The 25,393-nt window shown below is 32.7% G+C and overlaps 1 protein-coding gene across 2 annotated transcripts in view; it reads left to right on the top strand.

Annotated features, from left to right (window-relative positions):
• Rfx3 (regulatory factor X3) overlaps positions 1-25,393 on the top strand; it is a 301,278-nt gene that overhangs the window by 129,982 nt on the left and 145,903 nt on the right. For both annotated transcript variants that reach the window (XM_071600604.1, XM_071600605.1), the window contains exon 2: positions 7,005-7,129. In XM_071600604.1, the coding sequence (XP_071456705.1) occupies positions 7,013-7,129 (117 nt within the window). In that variant the 5' untranslated portion in view covers positions 7,005-7,012. The remainder of the gene's footprint in view (positions 1-7,004; positions 7,130-25,393) is intronic.

Here is a 25,393-nt window from a genome sequence, read left to right as displayed (position 1 = left end):
TGCTATTTTTAAATAACTGGAGTAATCTTGGTATCTTGATTATCTACTCCAGAGTAGTTAGAAATGTGTACATTCTTCATAATTTTATGTTCAAGGAAATAAATATTAATAATATACACCCCTGCTCCTCCCCCTGACGAAAGCACTACTGATTTTAGTTGCCTAAACTTTACTTCCTCCTCTACAAAATGGGAATATCTACTTCCTGGCAAAATTAGAGTTTAATATTTGAGAAGGATCTATCACATAATAAGTGATCAATATATGGCAGCAATTCTAAATATTTGTAATAATGAAGATAATAAAATTTTGATAAAATGCTAAATGCTTATTATCTTTGGATTCTAAGTGTTATTAGGTGCTTCAATTCATAGGTTATATTTATTGTCAGGACTGGGTTTGACCAATAGGTAAAAATATTTATGACTTGTGTCATAACTTTGGTAAGAATATTTTTATATATTTATGCCAGTTCTCAGACTCTTGTTCAAGGAGGTAAGAATGTAGAATTAGGATACTTGAAGGGTTCTTTTGATTGTTTGGATTTCTTTTTCTTTTTTGGACATTGACATTTTTTAGCATGGTGTTATCTAGGTTAAGACTGATTTGCCTATTCGTGAATGTGAGTGAGAGGAAAAGCTGGAATGGCACCTGATCCTGATGACAGCTGCTCTTGATAATCAGAAATGAAAACAAATAAAATAATTTTTACGTCATTTTAACCATTTGGCGTCAGTGTTAATGGATTATTTTAATGTTTTAAGCAATTAACTTTTTAAGATAAAAACTGGTACAGTAATTTAATTTGATTTTTCTTAGTTTTTCATAATCTATTCTGAGTCATGGGAAGAATTAGGTAAGAGAAAACCTTTGTTTGAAAGTAAAAAAGTTACCCAGGCAACCTGTATATGTTTCCAGTGTGCTGCTTAATCATCTTTAACATTAATCACTGTCATCAGTTATCACAGAAAGATGACTACAGAACACTCTGCACTATTATCATTCCATCATTTTTCTGCAGATGAATTTGGTACAAAAGATTTATTGTATACAGTCATGAGGATTATGACATCAAGCTTAAATAAAGAGGCAGGACTTTTTTAATATAGAAAATCGTGAATTTTCTTTTTACATCCCTCATTTACTTAGTTTATTGATTTGACAAAGGCCTGTGTTTTAACAGTTAATAAATGTTTCACAGAGTGTTTTAAATAATGTAGGCTTGGTATTTGAATACAGTTTATAGCTTCCCCAGTTTCATTTTACTGGTAGCGTGTGGTGGGAAGGGAAGCCAAGTCATTGTGTTTTCTAAAATAATCATCTCAATTAAGTTTTGTCAAAATTTCAGAAGGTTAAATTTATAATGTGGTTATTTAACTGCTTAGTATATCCAGATCTATATCTATTCATATCTAAATCTGTATACATACATATATATATTTTCAAATATGTTCCATTATTTTACATTTTATGTTCTTTGAAAGTTGTTTAATATCCATCATTTTTTAAGAGTTGGAATAATCTTAATTTTTTTTGATGATTTACCCCAGAATATTCAGAAATGTATATATTGATACTAATTTTATGTCCAGGAAAGTAAATGTCAACAATATTATTTCCCCAAAAAACACTGCTCATTTTAGTTGTCTAATTTTAATTAATGGAGACATTAATTGCAGTGATCAATATGTATGCTATTATTGTTTTCTAACATTTATTGAAGAATCCTGGTGCTGACTCAGTATTTTAAAAATTATTTTATGTTGCAGGATTTTTATTTTTAGTTGTTTTGGATCTAACCTTGTGTAAAAGCACACTAATGCTAAACTCCTTGATCTGTATTTTTAAAACAGTTATTTTCAATTGTGAAATAACATTCCTGTAATCTTATGTTGAGCCAGGTTTTTAATGCTCTTATAAATAATTTTTTCTTGAATATGGACACATTTTAGGTGTGATTTATTTTTATTATTAAGTGAGTCTGATTTTGGTTAATTTGATAGGAATTGGAACTAGCATCTTTGTCTTTTATTGCTAAGGAGAAAGGAAGGAAATCCTCTGTTGCACTTGAAAATTAAATTACAGGTCTTTATTTTCTATGCTAAGTAAAACCTGTTACATTCTTAAGTGTTAAAAAACAATACTGTTAAGTGTAGTGGAATCATGCTTTATAGACTTTGCTTTTCAAAAGATCCAAATTATTTCAGGATGAAAAACCCCAGTAAAAATGTGATGGATACGACCTACTTTAAACCTAGCCTAGTTATATAGTCTTGTTTGATAAGTAATTGATTAGGTCAGACTATTAAACTATTTAATCTGGCATGTATATTATGCATGATAAAAGAAGTCCAACTGTGAATTTGAGTGTATTAAATAATCTTCAGGAAGTTCCTCAAAGAATATTTGAATGCCTTAAACCTTGCAATAATGCATGTTTGTTCCAAACACATTGATTTGTCTAGGTTTGCCCATCAGGTTGAAGAACTGCTTAATCTTGTTGCATTCAGCAGCTGGGTTTTTGCAATATTCTTTTCCTTCTCCTAGGGGTTAATTAGCCTTCTTTCAAAATATGGCCTATTTAGCTGTAGATTCAAATGATTCAGCCAGAGCTGGCTGTACAAAGCAGAACCATTAACAGGCGGGTGTGTCCAACTGCTTAATTAGCTAGAATAAAAAGGTCCTTTGTCAAACAAGCATCTGTTGCTCATGACACACCTGACAGGCACATTAGGCAAGGATGACTAGACTGAAATTGTGCTTGTGTCTCCTGCAAGAATATACAATTCATTTACATATGGGCTGTATCATCTATGAACTGCAGGGGTTTATTTAGCTTATCAAAATGGATTAATGTAACTGTGTTTGTGGCTGATAAACAAATATCACTTGAAAGGAGGTTGTGAAGGAACTAAATTAATGAAATTACTCCCAAACATAAACAGAGCACCAGAAACCACTGCTGGATGAAAGAGAACACCTTGAATGTACTTATAAACTGTTCTGCTGGAAGTAAAATGAAACCCACAAATGGAGCATTCCTTAGCACTGCCCTCTTATGATGATCCTTACTTTGCATAACTGTTGGAAAGCTACCTAATACTCTTAAAGGTGTCAGTGAGTTTAATCACATTAAGAAAAATTTAAGGAGAAGATTGTACTCTTCAACACGCTTTAACATTTTATTGCTCTGTTGTTATTAGGTCTTAAGAATTAATCACTTAAAATTTGTATGGAAAATTGCTTATTGGTTGGCTTTTTTAATGACCTCAGTAGGAAAGGAGGAAATATTTCCTTAACTTTCATGTCAGAAAGAAGGGCTCTATGTCCCTTGTTGAAGTATAGATAAAATACTATGGACCTAGAATCTAAATGACTGCTCTTCAGACCAACAGTCTCTAGCTTTTCATTTGGAAGCCCAGTCATTATGGTATTGTAAGTAGTGATTGACATCATGGACTTCAGAAGCAGATGGATATAGATGGATCCAGGTTCTTACTCTTTCTAGTTATGTAGCTTTTGTTTAGTTTTGAAATTTATTTGTGACTTAGTTTCCTCATTGCTAAGTAGGGAAAATAACACCTCCATCATGGGGATCGCCCGAGGATTAAATGAGACCATGTTTTTAAAGCAGATAGCCTTAGAAAAGCACCAGGAAAGACTTACTAAATAAGAATTATGTTTATGAACTTCAGAGCTAAACTTTGGAAGGGGTGTGATTGAGACCCTCTCAAGGATGAGGCTTGGCAGAGAAAGGCTCTTCCTCAAAGCCAAAGAGGATAATGAAATCACAGGAGAATGAAATTATGTTTGTGAATAACAAAAACAAAAACAAAAAAATGCAGACAAAACTGAGGGGATTGGTTCTTAATTGCATCCAGAAGTCAAGCACCCCTGCAGCCTTGGGTAAGTGACTTAACATCTCTGATCTTCAACTGACTCACCTATCAAATGAGGGAAATCATGGCTTTATAAAAGCTGGGATATTAACTCTTCTTTATAAATAGATGAATCAGTATAAATATTATCAGTATTGTTTTGAACCAAAAAAGCAATTTTCTACTTGCAATTTATAGAAATAATACTCAAATACCTATAGGGGCCAAGTGAATGAGTATTGCCATTTAAAAATCATGACTATAAAACACATAGTATGAGCTCACCTTCTTTCAAGTTTTGACACTTTTCAAGAAAGTCTGGAACTCTTTATTTTAATGCAAAATTTTCTGATTTTTAAATATTAGGGATTAAGGATTTTGATTTGTAATCAATCCATTCAAAGAAAATCTGTGTGTAGAGTGTAATATGGTCCATAGGAGATCAATTTCCAGTCTATGCCTTTTATTTCCTGATATAATCTCTGGGGCAGTTTATTTGGAGTGGGTATGAATTGCTTTAAGGGTACATATAATTTTTAAACAACTTTTTTACATTTCTACATGTGTTTGATTTAAAATAGTAGCTGTCAAAATATGGGTCATGTACCGAAAAAGGATATGTAGACCAGTCTGCAATACAGCGGATGAGCCCAAGAGCTAGTCATAGCAAATTTCCCAGCTAATTCTGGAAGAAACATGAGAGAATATGAGAGTAAAATGGCTATGCTGTAAGAAACTCACCTACAATTGCGTGAGCAAATTATAATAACTTTGGTCAATCTGTCTTCTTTCTCTGTGTAATAAACTGCCAAGACCACCATCCATCTTGGAGTTGGCAAGAGAGACTGGCAAAAACTTCTTAGAAGATGGTATCTAATACATGGTTCAGTCCTTGAAGAAAATATTTCCTTAATCTCCCTAATTGATCCTCTGTTGTAGCACAAATGCTATCAGTAGTCTACAAGTATATAATGAATCAACACTGGTTTTGGCTTTTTTTTTTGGGGGGGGGGGGTTTGATCCCCTATTCCCACCAGTCTATCATGGAAGAAAGAAGAAGAAGCAGGAATAGATAGGCTTCGTAATTTGTGTATTCTCTCTGAAAGTTTTGGGAGTCATTGGCCCTCTAGTAATTATAATTAGGTAAGGGTTTTGTATAGTGAATACTGCCATTCTTATGGATTTTTCGACATATCCATGGCCTTAATACTAGTCCAAAGGGGTGTGTGTATGTGTGTGTGTATGTGTTTATGTGTGTTTACCACATTTTTAAACAGCCACAATTTGTAAGATTTCATATTAAAAAATATGGATTTTTCAGCTTCTTTTAGAAAAATAGATCTATTATCTACAGATTTGCCTTCCCACAAAACAACCATATCCTGGAGGTTAAAGTGAGCTGAATCATATACATGGAGTATTAGCCACAGTTTTCATCACTATTGTTCAATTTTGTAACCTCTATTCTCCTGTACTCTCTATACCTGAGGTTTCTAGATTGTAAATGGAAATTATACTCATATTAACTATACTGTGTTGTTATATGAGTTTTGTTTATGAGTTAATATGTAAAGCATTTAGAAGGGTCCTTAGCACTTGTTAAACAGTGATAGGTATTATTGCTATACTTTTGGAATGTACAAAGTGTGAAAGCCCAGTCACAAGTCATCTTCTGTCACCACTGAATCTCTTAATTTCTCTCTGTGTTAGTTTCTTCTTTTATAAAATAAGCAAAGTAGATTTGATGTCCTCAGAGGTTTATTTATAAAATTGAATGAGATGATAGAAGGTTTGGGGAAAAAGAATTCGAAGAGGTCACGCTATGACAAAAGAGGGGTTAATTTTCTCCTTGAGAGAACTAAATACTCAGATTTTTTAAAAACAATTTTTTAAGGGAAAATTAATGCTCACTCTACTTTTTATAGATTTAAGTTATGATACAATATTCTTAGGCTACCAATTAAATACTGTCCCTCCCACCACAGGAAAGAAAATTAGAATTTTGGTCCCTGCTCAGTAGTAAGGAAATTTGCGTTTATTTTATTGAATGTGTAAGTAGTGAAAAGGGTGACGTGTCAAGGCTAGGAAGCCTGAGAAAATTAGTGAACTTGATCCTTTGGCTAGTTTTGTGTATATCAGTTGATTTTGGATGTAAACTTTTTTTAGATTACCAAATTGTAAGTTTTTAAGTTGGAAACGACCTTGGAAATTACTTATTCTACATCCATAACCTAGGAAAGTGTCTAGAAAGTATAGTTTGTGACATATTTTATAACCAGTTAGGTCTTGTGTTCTGAGAGTTAAGAAAATTTTGAAATAATTTTGAATCTGTGGAACCAACCTAGATGCCCTTCAATAGATGAATGGATTAAAAATGTGGCGCATATAGTTATATATATATATTCTCTTTTATTGCTGAGTAATATTCTGTTATATATATATAAAACAGAATATTACTCAGCAATAAAAGAGAATAAAATCATGGCATTTGTAGGTAAATGTAGAGAAGATAATGCTAAGTGAAGTTAGCCAATCCCCAAAAAACCAAGTGCCGAATGTTTTCTTTGATATAAGGAGGTTGATACATAGTGGGATAGGGAGAGGGAGCATGGGAGGAATAGATGAATTCTAGATAGGGCAAAGGGGTTGGAGGGGAAGGGAGAGGGCATGGGTTTAGAAATGATGGTAGAAAGTGATGGAAATTATTATACAAACTACATGATGTATGGTGTGAATATACTTTGTATACAACCAGAAATAGGAAAAATTGTGCTCTATATGTGTAATAAGAATTGTAATGCATTCTGCTGTCATATATAAATAAAAAAGAGATTGAAATAATTTATAACAAAGTCTAGCATGGTAGCTTTCAATGATGTTCAGTGTTTCAGGTTAAGAGGTAGTGAGGATTTTTTTCAATGAAAATGTGGATTAGTAATTTTCTGCATTTATTTAAAAAGTGGTCAGAAAAACTATAAACATGCATGAGTTGTCATGGCAGTATATTGGGTTGGGAGGTATTTTGAGAGTTCTAAGTCTCCCAATAGGATATTAAGAACAAATGAAATGAAGCTCAGCATGCAAGGTGAACATTTTAAACTTTACTTCTATTTTCATGTATTTCAGAGACCATCATGCAGACATCAGAGACTGGGTCGGACACAGGTTCGACAGTGACTTTACAGACATCTGTGGCTAGTCAAGCAGCAGTGCCTACGCAAGTGGTACAGCAGGTACCAGTACAACAACAGGTGAGGAGCTGCTGTCCTCAGAGGGGAGGTTGTGACCTTTATTGTGTGCAGCATCCAGCATAGCTAAATCCAAAGATTATTTGGACTTTCTTGCTTCTTTGGGTGCTAAGATTGGCATAGTTCAGTCTTTAGGCATAGTCTGGATATTGCTAGTTTCTTTGCTAGGATGTAGAGAGAGCTACAAAGACTACTCAGATTATAATCCCTCTTCTGAAAGAGCCTCTCTTATATCCTAGAGAAATACATACATCCTTCCTATCCTTCCTGTTCCAAATTTCTGACTTAATCCCACTAAGAAGGGTTTTCTCCTCTCCTCTCCCCATTGTTTATTACATCTTCTTATTTCTTTCATAGTGCAAGGTCAGGAATAATACTTACTTAATTGGTTCACAGTAGCACTTAATAAAGGAAAGCATGCATATACCTTATAGTCAGGGATTTTGCCTTTGTAGTGGTTTAGAAAGTCTTGGCATTAGATGGCTGCTAAATACTGTTTAAAGAAAATAAAATTATATTAAAGGTCTGGAGTGACTCATCCCTTTTAAAAAGTTGGAAAAGAATTCATTGTCAGATTTTTACTACAGGTTTTATTCATGCTCAGGGCATTTGTCTTGTTTTGGAAAGATACTGACAAAATAAATGCTGTTCATGTCAATTAATAGTTCTGCATTTGGATTATAAACCTGTTGGCCTATCATTTCTTCCAAAGACTGATGAGAACATAAGAAAGATTGTATGTCATATGTCATTATCTTGATATTTGAGATTTGCCTGTAAATTCTTAGTGTGTAGGAGAATCTTTAATAAATATTATTCCTACAATTATAAATAAGTATAGTGAGAGTGGTATCATTTCATAAATGATATGCAGAAGGATTCAAGGTTATATTCTTTTCAAGATACAGAGTTGGATTGGGTATGGGGTAGGGAGGGCTAAGGCTAGAGAAGTCTGGGTTCAATCCCCAGCACTACCAAAAACAAGTCTTTGAGTTTTAGGGTGAAATATCTGAAATAACCAATTTTTAGAACTGTATAGTTTTAATCTTAGTACATTCTTTTGTTATTGCTACCATATATACACATACATCCTTCCTATCCTTCCTGTTCCAAGTTTCTTAGGTTAGACTATATGTAGTTTTATTTTACAGAAACATTTTTATGTTTCACTCTATTCGTTCGTATCTTATATTTCTTACCTTTTTAAAAAATTTTTAATCATTAAAAATGAGTCTCTATAAAACAAAGTTTTAAAAGCCTCTGGAATTATTAATGTTGTTACCAGTTTGAAAAAGTAAACATTATTCAGAAAAGGATGTTTATATTATGTTAACCAAAAAACAAGTTAAGAGAACTGAGGTCTTATTCTCCATATCTAACTTAAAAGAGAAAATGTTGAACAATGAAACTCACTCTGGTTTTGTTGTTATCTCATTTGTGGAAGACCACTGTTGGAGAACGCTTGTCTCTAACAAGAATATGACAGAGAAAGTTTTCTTATATCCAGAAAGTACCCTCCTGAGACATTAAAATACCTGTGGTATATATCTGACTCTCTGCCGTGAACCTTGTCTTTTCTTCTCCTCCATTCTTCTTCCTCTTCTTCTTCTTTTCTGATTTAATGTATATATCATCTAGTGTTTACTATAGGTCTTACATAATATATATAGTAGTATAAAAGAGTCAAATAATTGAGCAGATTTACTATTTTTTTTTAGAAAAAACAGAATTTTTTCCTTTTCCCATAAACCACTCCTTTTTATTTACCTCTTTAGCCTAGTATATTGATATTTATTTCCATGTATAAAAGTAACAATACTTATTTTACTGTTTCCTGATTTTTTTAAAAAAATATTGATTGTTGTACTGTGAATTGAACCCAAGGCCTAACACATGCTAGGCAAAAGCTCTCACTGAGCTATGTCCCTGGCTGCTTCTTGAATTTTTAGTTTTAAGAACTTTCTTAGCATGCTCTTTTTTTATTTAAAAAAAATTTTTTTAGTTGTAGATGGACCCAATACATTTATTTTATTTATTTTTTATGTGGTGCTGAGGATTGAACCCAGTGCCTCACGCATGCTAAGCAAGTGCTCTACCACTGAGCCACAATCCCAAACCCCCATGCACTTCTTTTTTGACACACACACACACACACACACACACTCTTCCATTCCCTAATATACAAAAACAAGAATTTCCTTTTGTTTTCTTTTAAATATATTTTCAGTTGTGGATGGGCACAGTTCCTTTATTTTATTCATATATTTTTATGTTGTGCTGAACCCAGTGCCTCACACACATGTGCTAGGCAAGCACCCTACCACTGAGCTACAACCCCAGTCCCCCAAACAAGAATTTCATGTGTCTCAACTTAATAGTTACATTTTAATTTTGGTAGATCAGTATTTATTACTTTTAATACTGTGATATTTAAATACAGTTCAAATCTAGCATAAAGTTAGCAGTGATGGCCTTTTCTTCTTGCCCAACTCATTTACTTTCCCTGGATTTAATGATTACATTTCTTCTATTTGCAAGATTGCTATGCAAAAACGAAACACCATTCTGATTTCTGATCTTTGTATGGGGCTCAGGTGATTTTTTTCCAAGTTTACACAATATTTAAATACCAATTTTTTGAAATTTCATGATGTCATGTCCTGAAGTAGGAGTGTATAATAAAATAATTTTATTTTCAAGTATTTAAAAAATATTACCCTTATATTCCTACTTATAACATCATGTTTTATTTCCTGTTTTTTTTTCTCTCCAAATATATTGATTTTTTAAAAAGTTTTTGAACTCTTCTTATGTAGTCTGTTCTTTCACGGTATTTTGTTCTCTTTTATTCTGTCTCTGTTTTTCATGTTTAAAGCTTTTCTTAGATGTCTGATAACCTTTAGTGCTTATCCATATTTTAAAATGTTCATATAATAAACTGATTTGAATGCATGAATGGGTTTGGTTGACTTCAAAATGGGGCCATATGACTGGGCTTTCTAGTTAGGAGATCTCTGATGTTCATGTCTTTGTTTTTCTTCTTTGGCTGGCCATATTTTTAAAGAAGACTTGTTCAACTTCCTGCTGGGTGGGTGAAAACTTGGCATCTGGGATCTGAGTGAGGAAAGAGAGTTTGTTATTTATTGCACTGATTAATTTACTCCTTCTGTTTTCATATGGTGTCACAGGTGTTTGGTCTTTCTCAGTGCAGAGATAAATCAAAGTAGACCTCCAAACATTTCCCCCAAATTTTGGGAAGGCCAATCACCTTACTATATAGGATTGGTGGGGATGATTTGATTGTTTCTTAAATAGAATTACTTTTTATATTAAATATGTGAAAAATAAAAAAAACAAAAGTAGATTGCTGACAGAAGTAGAAACTCGGTGTTACCTGGACCATTCTTTGAAAAACACTGTACTATGCCATATGGCTCCCTGCCAGCAGGCATATTTTTTAGTTCCTCAAGTTAGCTCTTTCCTCTGGGATATCTGAGGCAGGTGATACCTTACATTGCCTTACACCAAGTGAAGAAGGTGAGAATTCTCATTTTCTTTTTGTCAACATAGTGTTTTATTTCACATAGTCAGTTAGTGTTACATTTGCCTGGAGATGCTTGTTATGTCCTCCTTGTAGGGTGATTGGAAGGATTTTTTTTCTCCTTTGTAATTTTTTTTTTCTTTCCAGCAAGAATGTGTCATGTTTGAAGTTCCCTGATGCATTCTAACAGTGTCCCTGTGGATATAAGTTGTCTATAACTGATTATAATGGTGCTATAGTAATTTCTTATTGCTTTTAACATGTCTATAATGTTTGAATTGTTAATGTGTTCATGTTATCTGGAATTTGAAAATTGTATTAGAAATGCCTTTTAAAGCTTCTAGCTTTTTGTTATTGACTCATGATAGATACTGAAATCATGGTGTTAATGTCAAGAGTAGTTAATTCTGTTGATTCAACTTTTCAATAGCCTTGCTTTGACCATTAAAGAGAAAGCCTACAGCTAATGTGTGTGGTTGGTGTGTGTGTGTGTATGTGTGTGTGTGTGCACGCATGTGCATGCATGCACACACGCGCACATGTGTGTGTGTGATTCACGCACACATAATTATATATATTTTGGAATTTTGGGAAAACAGGCAATTTCAAAATCCTAATATTATACACTTCTGTTTCTTCAAAGCTCTAAAGGCTCTAATTTCACTGTGTGTTAAAATAAGGTTTGATTCTCAAATTATTTCTATGAAATTTCATTTATGTGACCTCACATGTGAATTTGTTATCTTTCTTTGTAAAATATTGTTCAGGAATAGAGAATTCTGAGGAAAGAATGATACAGTCTTTTTATATAAAATTACAGCAATTTCTTATGTAAATTTTCATTGTTTTAGGAAATATTATAATCTTAGCTCCTAAATATAGGCATTGTTGCCCAATCCAATAAAATCCATAAAAATGTTCAAGTTCAATATCTTGATTAGAAACCAAAATGTATTCCTATTATCTTTTTAAAAATACTTTTTTGGACTAAGGTGTTTCTGTAGGATATGACTAAAAATGGACTGCCACCCCTCCCTTTCCATCTGTCTTGATTGACTTGTTTAAGAGTTTCATGTGGATTATTCTTTAGGGTTATTTTATGCCTAAATCTGGGAGATCCTGCTTGCTCTATAACTAAATTAAAAATCCAGGAGAAGGGAAAAGTAAATGTCTTCTTACTATTCCATAGCCACCCAAATTAGGTTCTTTTCAAGGTAGAACCTTGACAGAAGTTAGAATTTCATTTCTTGTTTTAATCTTGGGCTCCAGCATACTCCAGGAATACTGTGGACACTGAGGACATTTCCTAAACCATCTTGAACTATATAGCTCCTGAATTTTTTTCTCCCTTTGTTTCCCAGCTTTAACTGTCTTTGCAGCTATAGTTCACTCTACTCTCACTGTATTACATTTTCCTTGGAGGAGGGCACAAATCTTTTTCTCCCAAATGAGAAAGTGTGTTGTCTCTATAACTTTTAAACATAATATCCCAGGTACAATGTCGTCTGGGGATTAAGGGACCTCTATTGAATTCAAAGAATTTTTTTTTCAAAGATACTTTCAACTTTACTAAAGTTCTTTTATTATGAGACACTCTAATTTACCTTTTTAAGGCAGGGACTCAGAGAGATTGTATCTTATGAGTCTTTATTATATAACTGGGACATTCAAACATTATATGTGATTATATTATATTATTATATGTGATTATATTATATTATTTGTGATTATATTCAGGAAAGACCCTTTTTTATTTAAATAAGCTATGTTGACTGGGAATCTTTGTTCATAATTTGAGTTATCAGAATGAACAGACAGCAATGTAGCTATATTGTTTCTTTTGAGTTACTATCAGCCAAATATTTAGCATTGCCATATAAGTTATGGTATATCCTGAGGAGTCAGTGTATTATCCCTGTAGTCAAAAGATAATAACATTTTCCTTGAAGAACAGATTCAACCAGAGTTGTCAGATTATAGAAGAAGAGAAAGTGTTAGTGAAACTCCAAAAGAATTATTTATTATGATTATCTGTATAATTATCTCCTAACCTTCAAGAAATATATTCTAGAAATTCAGGTTTAAAATGAATCTTTCTGTCCTCCCATGCTCCCTTTCCCTATCCCACTATGAATCAACCTCCTTATATCAAAGAAAACATTCAGCATTTGATTTTTGGGGATTGGCTAACTTAGCATTATCTTCTCTAACTCCATCCATTTACCTGCAAATGCCATGATTTTATTCTCTTTTATTGCTGAGTAATATTCCGTTGTGTATATATGCCACATTTTTTTATCTATTCATCTATTGAAGGGCATCTAGGTTGGCTACACAGTTTAGCTATTGTGAACTGTCCTGCTATAAATATTGATAATGATGTGGCTATGTCCCTGTAGTAAGCTATTTTTAAGTCCATTGGTATATAGACTGAGGAGAGGGATAGCTGGGTCAAATGGTGATTCAATTCCCAATTTTCCAAGAAATCTCCATAGGAAGGGAGGGGGCATGGGGATACAAATGATGGTGGAACGTAATGATCATTATTATCCAAAGTACATGTATGAAGACACAGATTGGTATGAATATACTTTGTATACAATCATAGATATGAAAAATGGTACTCTATATGTGTAAAAGAATTATAATGCATTCTGCTGTCATATATACATAAAACAATTGAATCCTTTTCAGATCCTCATATTCCTTAGACCACAGTTTCAATCCCAAGTGAATTTCATCCTCTTTTGTTTGGCATATTTCTAGTAGTATTTAATCAAAAATAAACCATGATAATTAGCAATATATCAATGAGAAATTTATTTGGTCAAAGCAATCCACAATGATTTAAATGAAAAAATATGATTGCTGTGATATGTTAATTTTCCATAACAGAGTTTTCTTTTAGATCAGTTTTGATCAATGGTGTATTAAACGGGCCCCCCTTCTAGCTTGGGGAGCTAAGCCTGAGGTTCTGCACCCCATCATTCTTGTCTTTGTCTTTCCTTTCTGCTCAGGGTCAAGGGGTTTGCTTTCTTCCAGTCCTAGCTTTGGTGGGCATGAAGAGAATTCTCTTCATTTGAGACCATTGTTCCAGATAATCAACTGAAGCAAAGATATTTTCTCTTCTTCTTCTTCTTCTTCTTCTTTTTTTTTTTTTTTTTTTTTACTTTGGGATTGGATTTTCATTGGCTTCGTTCCCTGAGAGGTCAATATTTTCATAATTAAGATTGTAGCAGATATTCTAAAGGTGGAGTTATATTTGAAATGAATTTCAGTTGAATGTCATTTTAAAAAATTACAGTGATTTCAGCCATTCAAGAGAATATTTATTTTTGAACCAAAACTGATAATTTTTAGTATCCCATAAAACATTAAGATATTTCAAAGGATGGTACCAGTTTAAAATTGAAGTAAATCTTGCTCGTCCAATCCAATATGAAGGCCCTTTAGGTGATCATTTCTACTGAATATTTATAAAAATAAGAGCTCAATTATTTAAACAGTTGAGTAATAGTATTCTTTGATTTTCTGTTAAGAAAATATACATTTCTTATGTGTAGTTAGTTTATTGTGATTAGTTCCTAGTACCATATTTTAAGAGGAATGAGCCAGGCACTACATTAAATGATGAGATTTCAAAGGTAATTTGACATGGTTCCTTGTCATAGGAAATTAGCTTTTTCCTGTGGTTGTGAAATTGTATATAAAGTGCCTCAGGAATAAGATGGAGACTATCCTTGAGAGTGAGGTCTTCATCAAAGTTATGACCCTTAAGTTGTGTGCTGAACGAAAAGTTGTAGTTTGCAAGAAAAACAAACTGGAGCAGTCCGTATCTGGCAGAGAAAAACATGGAATAGTTCAAAGGAAATAAGGCAAACTATGCTGGATGGAGGGAGGAGACCAAGGAATTGAATAATGTTGCACAAGAATCTCTTCTGGAAGGTGGAGTCAGATAACCTGTTTCTGGTATCTTCACATGTGTCCCCTCATTAGAATTGTAATTCTCTTCCCTGTCCAGTTGACTGATTTCTTTAGGTATTTCCTTATTGTCATCTGTACTGCTCTGCTATATTTCCCTTTTGTTTGGCCAGTTCTTAATCCTATGAAATTTGGATGCTACCCATGTAACTGTTGATATTGCATACTTTAGGCAAGCTAAACCCAAGATTCTTTAGAATCTTTGTAACTTGATACTGTTGATTGGCCCCCCCACCCCCGCCAGCCACCATGCTCTTTCTAGCTTTTGAACTTCTCCTGTATTTGAGGGCACTTCATTGAGGAGAATAGATTTGGTGGAGTTTAAGAGAGTAGGCTTTATGGTTTGGTTGAAAGGTATGAATTCAAATCGTTACTCTAACCCTTTCTAGTTATAACTCTGGACAAATACTAACCATTTTGAGACATACTTTCCGTAACTATTCAATAGTGATAATAATATCTGTCTCTTATTAACTTAAATAGTAAATATTATAATTTATAAAATAATTTAGGATAGTACCTGGATATGAAACATATTAATCAATATATATTTACTATTACAATCATCCTTCAGTATCTGTAGAGGATCCTCTAAGGATAAAATCTATGCATCAAGTCCTTGAGGCCGCTCATGTGAGAAAAGATATGGTCTTGAGATAATGAACCCACTTCCATGACAAAGTCATTAATCCATTCATGCAGTCAGAGCCCTCATGATCTAATCACCTCTTGAAGGTCTCAACACTGTGGCATTGGGAATTAAGTTTCCAACACATAAACTTTAGGGGACACATTCAAATCAAGCATTCAGGAATACCTCCAATATTTTATTCAGTTCATGAAATATAGTAATTTTGAATCAAATGTGGTTTTCTGGTAGGATATAAGACTTTAGGTGAAAATAAAATATTAATAGCCAGCCTAATGAGTTTCTAGTTAGAAGAGGCTTGAACTATGCCAAAGAACCTCCTAGAGTTTAATTTCTTCTTCAACAAATCAATTACATTGTAAGATTTTGTATAGACTTATTTTAGTTGCCTTTATAGTTTATTCTTAGAGTGATATAATTGGTTTCCTGTTAATATCTAATTTGCCTATTAATATATCAGTTTCAACATTGTTACTCTTTTCATTTTTTTCTTGAAAAGTTCAATATATCCTAAACATCTTTTTACATGAGTAAATAGTAGAAACCTTCTGGATAACTGACACTCTGTTTAAATATAATTTGAATAATTTAGAACATGTTTAAACAGAACACTTAAAACTTGTTGTAGTCAGGTTTGTCTTGCTATAACAAAATACCTGAGACTGAGTACTATATAAAGAGGTTGATTTAGGTCAAAGTTCTGCAAGTGCTATGTATGGATGTCGGTTCAGCTTCTGGTGAGGGTCTCAGGGCAGATGGCCTGGAGTGTGTGTAAGAGTGGTGAGCAGGTGCATGCAGAAGAGCTCATGTGAGAGGCAGCAAGAGGATGGTCAGTTGTGTTTTTTAACAATCCATTCTCATAGCTACCAATTCAGTTACCAATCCAACTTTGCATACTCCTGAAAAAAAAAAGCATTATTTCCTCATAAAGCCCCAACACCTCTCAACACTATTATTATGGGAACCAAGCCTCATCATGTATATTGGTAGGGACCCCCTCAAGCCATAGTATCTATCCTCTTGCCAAAGCAAATAATAGAAATTCTTTATCTATATTGAAATGTACTCTCTGTCTAATAGAGCTCAACATAGAGCTGAGTTTGTTTGCTATGTGTGTCTCAAAGAGAAACTTAAGGTCCAAATAAAAATAGTTATTTATAGTATGTGGCTATCCAAGGAAGATTTCCCAGAGGGAGTGACTTTTAATCTAAATTTGAGGTATAGAGGTAAAGAATGGGGGAATAGAAGCAGGTGTTTTTTGAGGGAAGTGAGTGTTGGAAAACTTGGTGCAAAAGACAACCTTGTAGGTTTTTGGAGCTGAAACAGGACATGGATGGAGGAAAGAGTGATGGTGAGAGATATGGTGGGAAGTTATATTAGGAATCTTGTATCTTGAACTTATGACTCATATTTCAACCTGCATTATGAAATCTAAGTTTTCTTCAATAGCTATCATTTTGAACTTTACCCCTTCTACTTTTGTAAGAAGTCCAGATGAAACAAAGAATTACAGTTACAGTGGCTGCCATCTACTGTGCACCTATTTTGTGCCATTCTCTACTTAATGTTTGGTTTATTGTTTCTAAAGCCTAAAACAACCCTCAAGGTAGGTGGTATTATCTCAATTTTACCAGTAAGGCAACTGGGGCTCAAGGAACTGAAATAACTTTATTTGGATAATAGTATTTGGCCTTGACTGCTTGACTGCTTTATCTTTATATATACATAAATCAGAAAGTTTGCCTTATTCTAAGTGACAAGAGTTTTCTCAAAAAAAAAAAAAAAACTATTTCAAATTTAAGCTACTTTTATATCACCTCAGTGAATCATTTCTATAAAAAGGAAAGATGAAAGTGTAAACTCAATTTTGAGGTTTGTGCTCAATTTTCTCTATATTCCCCGTCAACTTTTCTATCTTGATATTACCATTAAGAAAATAAACAAGGCTGTGGCTGTGGCTCAGTGGTAGAGTGCTTGCCTAACATGTGTGAGGCCCTGGGTTCAATCCTCAGCACCACACAAAAATAAATAAATAAAGGTATTGTGTCCAACTACAACTAAAAAAAAAAATATTTTAAAAAAGAAAAGAATAGCATATGTAGAAAATGATCATTACAGAATTTAAGGATTATCTTAAAAACAGAAGTGTGTAAAGAACTGGTAGTACAACTAAGTACGACTTTAAAGATCTTATTGCTAGAAAATGAAAGCTAAATTATTCTCAAGGAAAACAGACAAAAGTATTGAAAATTGGAAATCAGACCCCAAACTCAAAAATAATAATTAAGCTGGACATGGTGGTGCACATCTGTAATCCCAGAGACTCAGGAGGCTGAGGCAGGAGGATCACAAGTTCAAGGCCAGCTTAAGCAATTTAGTGAGGACCTAAGCAACTGAGTGAGAACCTGTCTCAAAAAATAAAAAATAATAACAGGGCTGGGAATGGAGCTCAGTGCTAAAGTTCTTCTGAGTTTAATTCCTAGTAGTAAAAATAATAAAAAAATAATTAGCTAATTTGCTACTTCAATTTTTATTTTAGTTAGTAATAATATACATCCTGGTCATACAAAGTCCAGGCAATAATTTCTACCCCAGGAAAAAACCATGTTCATCAGATCAGTTTACTAAACCATAATACAGTTTAACTTACCTATATTCCTTCTTTCAGCAACATATTAATTGTTGAGTGGTGGACAGTTAAGAATGCAAATTTTTCAATTAAATACAAAGATGTAACTTTTCACTGTTTTATAGCCTTAATTTTTAAACATTGCCTTAAAGATTATTATTTATGTCTGAAAGACATGACTTTAAATGGTAATTTATAAAGTGTACCTCAAAAACAGAAGTGTGTAAAGAACTGGTAGTACAACTAAGTACGACTTTAAAGATCTTATTGCTAGAAAATGAAAGCTAAATTATTGTCAAGGAAAATAGACAGAATAATTATAAAATAATTATAATAATGATATTTCTGGTTCTCAAGTTGTTCAAGCTCCTTTTCATAAATCTACATAGCTAACTAAAGCTATGATTTTTTATGACTTTTTTGTCTGTCTCCCTTTATTATTTTTACTTCTGGCTTATTAAGTACTGATAGTTTTGGATATTATTATATCTTTGTTTTCATGTTTTTAACAATTTCACCTTTTTTTAAAAAATTAGAATTAAAGAAGAGAGATTAAATAAGAAAATATTAATGTGATTCTGCAATCTGTATATGGGGGAAAAAATGGGAGCTCATAACCCACTTGAATCAAATTGTGAAATATGATATATCAAGAACTATGTAATGTTTTGAACAGCCAACAATAAAAAAAAAAAGAAAATATTACACATAAGAAAGTACTTTGGACATAAAAAGGGAAAGTGATTCTTAAATAAAAATGCTTTTTAATATACTCAGGTTCAAAGAGGCACTGTCCCATTTGTGATTCTCAGCTTAACTTTGTTATCTCTTGATTAAGAGAAAAAATGATAAGTCAGACTAGTATTAATTCTTTCATAAATGGATCTATAATATCTGTAGATTGAAATCATAAAATGATTTCTAGATAATGTTTTCAATGTTTGAGCTTACATTATGTTTCTACCTTTGTTTTGGTTTATAATACTTTACGATACTCTTAAAAGAAAGTGATTTTTATTTTGCTGCTTCCTATGAAGCAATAGTTTTGATCCAAAAGACTAGAGATATGGACCAAAGGGACAGTGACTCCAATTTGATCTCAAATGTAAGTCAGAATGCTAGGTCTGCTACTGATCATCTGTTTCATTGAGCAAATCACTTAAATCTCCCTGAGCTTCACTTTCTGTAATTTAACTACAGGAGCTCATTTGATAAACATTAGTTGAGTATCTGTTATATGTCATGAACTGTGTGCCTTACAGCTAAACAGAAGATGACATAATGAGTGGCAATGTTGGCAATGTTTGATGTATTCTGTATGTGGGAGCAAAGAGGAGAAACGGATAATAATACTAGAAGGGGAGTCAGTTGATAGGAGGGTGCAACTGTGGGAAATTTTATACTGGGGTTGTATCTTGAAGAAGTGCTGCCCAGTCTTAGTGTTCTTTTTTTCTGAAATAGAAATAATTTACCTTGGACTGTAATAAGGACCAAAATAGAAAATCTGTGTAGTGCTTTGTAAGCTGCAAAGCATTTTACAGATATGAGTACAAATAATTGATTTTTATTTGAGGTACTCTGTAAGGAATGGAAGATAAGAAAATAGTTTTGCAGAGTGGTGTTTCTCAAAGTCTTTGGATATATTCTCATGTATCCTAAATGTGAGTGTATTGTTGTTGTATGTGTATGTATGTGTGTTTAGATATTTCTCTTTTTTCCTTTTTAAAAAAATTTTTATTATTTTTTTACTTATATATGACAGCAGAATGCATTACAATTCATATTATACATATAGAACACAATTTTTTATTTCTCTTGTATACAAAGTATATTCACACCAATTCATGTCTTCATTCATGTACTTTGGATAATGATGACCATCATATTCCACCATCATTTCTAACCCCATGCCCCCTCCATCCCCTCTCACCCCTCTACCCTAACTAGAGTTCATCTATTCCTCCCATGCTCCCCCTCCCTACCCCACTACGAATCAGCCTCCTTATATTAGAGAAAACATTTGGCATTTCGTTTTTTGGGATTGGCTAACTTTACTTAGCATTATGTTTAGATAGTCTTTATAATGCAATTATGAATGGACTCCACGTTATCTGAATCACTGCATTATAACTGAGACTGCCACTCAATTTTGATGCATTTTCATGTGTTTATGGTCTCTTTGGTGCTAGTTTGATATGTTTGAATTGTTTTGGGATAATGAGGAAGAATAGAACCAGCGTTAATATGAAAATGATCAAGGCTAAATGATATCACAGGCAGCTTTAATTCAAGAGAAGCTTCATTGTACTAGTTGGATCCATCACTGTCATTGCTTATATTTCAGTTTACATTTGTGCATGTTTTAGTATTATTTTGGAGAACAGTAGAGGTCAGTAGTAACAGTCCCAGGAAAGTGTGTCAGATCTCCCAATCTAGAGAGTTTCTTAGTTGTTCACTCTGACCCCATATACCTTTCTTTCTCAGACTCTTTCATTATTATAATTTCAGTTGATTTATGTAAGTACTGTCTTTCTCCAAAACTATATTGTAAATTGATGACTATAGGATCATCTCTCCTTCTGCTTTCATTATGGTCTCACCTAGTCCAATTCATTCTGTCTTTCCCATTTCCACCCCCTCCCCCTTCACTTCATTCCCTTTATCTAGTCCAATGAACTTCTGATCTTCTCCTTCCTTGCTGTGGATTACTATCCACATATCAGAGAGCACATTCTGCCTTTAGTTTTTGGTAGTGGTTGATTTCCCTTAGCATGATAGTTGTCATCCACTTACTGGCAAACTTCTTAATTTCATTCTTCTGTAGAAAAAGCAGTCGTAAAATTTATTTGGAAAAATAAGGGACCCAGAATAGCCAAAGCAGTCCTCAGCAAGAAAAGTAAAGCAAGAGGCATCGCAATATCTTTATGGTATTGTGGCTGAGTAATTTCAATATATACCACATTTCTTTATCCATTCATCTGTTGAAGGGCACCTATGTTGGTTCCATAGCTTTATTATTGTGAATTGAAGTGTGTTAAACATTGATGTGACTGCATCACTGTAATATGTTGCTTTTAATCTATTGGGTATATGCCAAGGAGTGGGATAACTAGGTCAACTTGGTGGTTCCATTCCAAGTTTTCTAAGGCATCTCTATACTGCTTTCCTGAATGGTTACACCAGTTTGCAGTCCCACCATCAATGTATAAGTGAACCTTCTTCCCCACATCCTCGCTAACATTTATTGTTGCTTATATTCTTGATAATTGCCCTTCTGAATAGTGTGGTTTGGATTTGCTTGTCTCTAATTGCTAGTGATATTGAACATTTTTCCATATATATGTTGACCATTCATATTTCTTCTTCTGTGAAGTGTCTGTTCAGTTCCTTAGCCTGTTTATTGATTAAGTTTTTGTTTTGTTTTTGGTGTTAAATTTTTTGAGCATAATAGGAATTATATTAGATTGCATAAATTTTTTGAGCTTTTTGTGTTTCCTGGAGATTAGTGCTTTATCTGAGGTGCATGTGGTAAAGATTTTCTCCCATTCTGTAAACTGTTTGTTAACATTCTTGATTGTTTCCTTTGCTGTGAAGAAGCTTTTTAACTTGATACCATCTCATTTATTGATTTCTTGATTTTACTCTTTGCCCTTTACTCTTTCATTCTACTACTTTTCTTTTCCCTACATGTGTAAATGAGCCATCCTGAGGCAAGAGGAGTTCTTATGGAGGAAGTCCGTTCCTAAGCCAATATGGATAGAGTTAGATGTACTTTTTCTACTAGTAGGCTCAGAATCTCTGGTCTAATGCCTAAGGCCCTTGATCCACTTTGAGTTGAACGTTGTGCAGGGTGATAGATAGGGGTTTATTAATTTTTTTAATTTTTAAAATTTGTTTTAATTAGTTATACATGACAGTAGAATGCACTTATATACTTTGATGTATCATACATAGATAGGATATAATTTCTCATTTTTCTGAGTATACATATTGTAGAATCACATTGGTTATACAGTCACATACATACATACAGTAATAATGTCTGTTTCATTCTACTACTTTTCTTTTCCCCACATTCCCTCCCTTCCCCTCCTTTCAATTCCCTCTACCTAATCTAAGGTAATGTTGTTGGTTTTTTTTTGCATTAAAATTCTTAATACACATAAATACCATGCTTTTTGTATTTCTGTTTGTATATAAAGTATGTTGACATCCAATTCAAGTCTTCATACATGTACTTTGTATAATGATGACCATCACATCCTTGTTACTCTCCTACCCCTTCCCTTTTCCTCCCACCCTGGGTTTAATTTCATTTTCCTACATATGGATTTCCAGTTTTCCCAGCACCGTTTGTTGAAGAGGCTGTCTTTTCTTCAATGTATGGGTATGACTTCTTTGTCTACTATGAGATAACTGTATTTTTGTTGGTTTGATTCTGTATCTTCTAATTTGTTCTATTGGTCTTCATGTCTGTTTTTGTGCTGATAACATTGCTGTTTTGTTACTATAGATCTGTAATATAGTTTAAGGTCTGGTATTGTGATGCCTCTGCTTTACTTTTCTTGCTGAGGATTGCTTTGATTATTCTGGGTCTCTTATTTTTCCAAATGAATTTTATGACTGCTTTTTCTACTTCTATGAAGAACATCATTGGAATTTTAATAGGAATTGCATTAAATCTGTGTAGTGCTTTTGTAGTATGGCCATTTCAACAGTATTAATTCTGCCTATCCAAAAACATGGGAGATTTTTCCATCTTCTAAGGTCTTTTTCAATTTCTTTCTTTAGTGTACTGTAGTTTTTAAAGTAGAGGTCTTTCATCTCTTTTGTTAGATTGATTCCCAGATATTTTATTTTTTTTATCAGGCTATATTGAATGGGACAGTTTTCCTGATTTCTCTTTCAGCTGACTCATCAATGGTGTATTGGAATGCAATTGATTTATGGATGTTAATTTTGTATCCGCTTACTTTGATGAATTCATTTATGAGTTCTGGAATCTTTCTGGTGGAGATTTTTGGGTCTTCTAAATATAAAACCATGTCATTGGCAAATAAGGATAGTTTCAATATCCCTGATGAACTTAGATGCCGAAATTCTTAATAAAATACTAGTAAATCACATACAAAATGATATTAAAAAGATAGTACACCATGATCAAGTGGGGTTCATTCCAGGGATTCAAGCCTGGTTCAACATATGGAAATTGATAAATATAATTAATCACGTCAATAGTCTTAAGGACAAAGATCAGATGATTATATCAAAATATGCATAAAAACATTTGACAAAATTCAGCATCCATTTGTGATTAAAACACTAGAAAAACTAGGGATAGTAGGAACATACCTCAACATTATATAAATTGTATTTGCTAAATCCAAGGCTAACATCATTCTAAATGGAGAGAAATTGAAAGCATTCTTCTAAAAATTGAAACAAAATAGCGATGCCCTCTTTTTACCTATGGGTGGGTTTTATTGTGGCTGAACTATTTACTCCTATTCAATATAGTCCTGGAAATCCTAGCCACAGCAATTAGACTAAAAGAAAGAAATCTAAAGTATAGCATGTTTAGTCCACATTTGTACAAGAAGACTTTTAGAATATAGGAAGGAAATATTAGAATTTGTTTCTTCTTTTACCTAAAAAATATAGTTAAGATACAAGCATATACATCACATGTGTAAATGAGCCATCCTGAGGCAAGAGGAGTTGTTATTAGCCCTTTACATGTTTGTTGCATTTTTTGTTTTCAGGAAGATGGATTAATGAAATGCATGATCTAATTTTAATTAAACTAATTTCATAGTATGGATAAGTGACTTCAAAAAATTCCTACAAATAGCCTATAGGTTGAAAGATAGCACTAATATGGCAAGTAGAATCAATGAAGATGACAGGTTGGGTTCCTTTCATTTTTTGACAGTCACATAACAAATTAAATACACTGTCTATACTGTAGCTACCTCTAAAAGTTCTGAATATTGACATAATTTTTGATGTATGGATTTATGTCTACTATTTTCCATGATGAACCTGTTACCTAATAATATATTATGCCATGAAATTCACTAATGAATTAATAGTTTATTTAAATATTTGATCTTTATCCTTTTCTTTCATAATCCCTATTTTTAAATGTACTATACTATATAGTATTAGTATCATTAAACAGTAGAGAGCCTATGTAAATTATAAGTATTTTTTTTCATTAAGAGGGGGAAATGATCAAAAATGTTTTTGAAACTATTGAACTAAAATATTGTTTACCATATTGTTATTTTATAGAAAAAGGTATAAATTACCAATAATTAAATTCACCTAATTAAGTACACAGTTTGATGTGTTTTGACAAATAATAGTTACCTGTATAAACATTACAAAATCAAAATCCATATATTTTTGAAGTGTATCACTCCAATAATTCCTTCTTGATTTTGGCAATATTTTGAATATTATCCATGTGGGTGGGTTTTATTGTGGCTGAACTATATTTTTGTGTTTTTCTGATAAATAATGATATTGAGCCTTATGTGTTTATTGGTGAGCTAAATATTTACTACTTTGATCACTAATAGTTTCTTCTATTTCCACTATTGAATAGTTAATTTGTGTTTATTAAATATATTTCCACAATACACTTAAATAGGTATAAATAATCTTTTAAAATTTTAAATTTAATCCAGAGTAAGAATATAGATAATTTAATAATGATAAATTAATAATAAACATATTTTGTTAGGAAATAAATATTACAATAAAACAATAAAATTTATTTACTTTAGAAATCTTATCAGCTTGTATTGAGAAACTTAGGAATTTATGGGCAGATGATTTGCTGATTTCAATCAATTTAATAAATTCAGTGGCTGCAATTTGCCATAGAGCTGGGCAAGACAGGACAGTCTTGCATGCTAAGGTCTTATTCAATGGGATTCAGAATCAGGATGAGGTGGCAGAAATGGGCATGACTTGTCTTGACCTAGGTTTAACTGTGAGACTGCTATGAGGTGTGCTGTGGAAGCTCATTCCTTGGATCATAGAGATTAATGGTTACAATATCATGGATAATATTTATGAAATAAATAATTTTCTGTTCTAATTTTGTTTATGGACTTTGTATTAGGATAGTGATAAATTGTGTAATTCTTGTTAATACTAATTCAAAGACTATGCAATGGAAGAGATCTTCAATATCAATCATCTAGTCCAGTGTTTTGATTTTTTTTAAACCTGTAGTTTTAAAAAATTGTGGTAAAATTTACCATATTAACTATTATTAAGTAGATAAGATAGTAAATTTTATTGTTAAGTGCTCATTGTTGTAAAATTAATTCCAAGAACTCTTTCATCTTGGAAAACTGAAATTCTTTACCCAGCTTTCTTGTTGTTTTATAAAGTTTTTTAATTAAATAAAATTGGGGAAACCATTAAAATGATTATGAAATACAAGTATAAGAG

This window comes from Marmota flaviventris, chromosome 13 (assembly GCF_047511675.1).
Source record: "Marmota flaviventris isolate mMarFla1 chromosome 13, mMarFla1.hap1, whole genome shotgun sequence".
Taxonomy (NCBI): Eukaryota; Metazoa; Chordata; class Mammalia; order Rodentia; family Sciuridae; genus Marmota; species Marmota flaviventris.
Note: the sequence above shows the minus strand (reverse complement) of the source record. Positions and strands in the feature narration are given on the sequence as shown.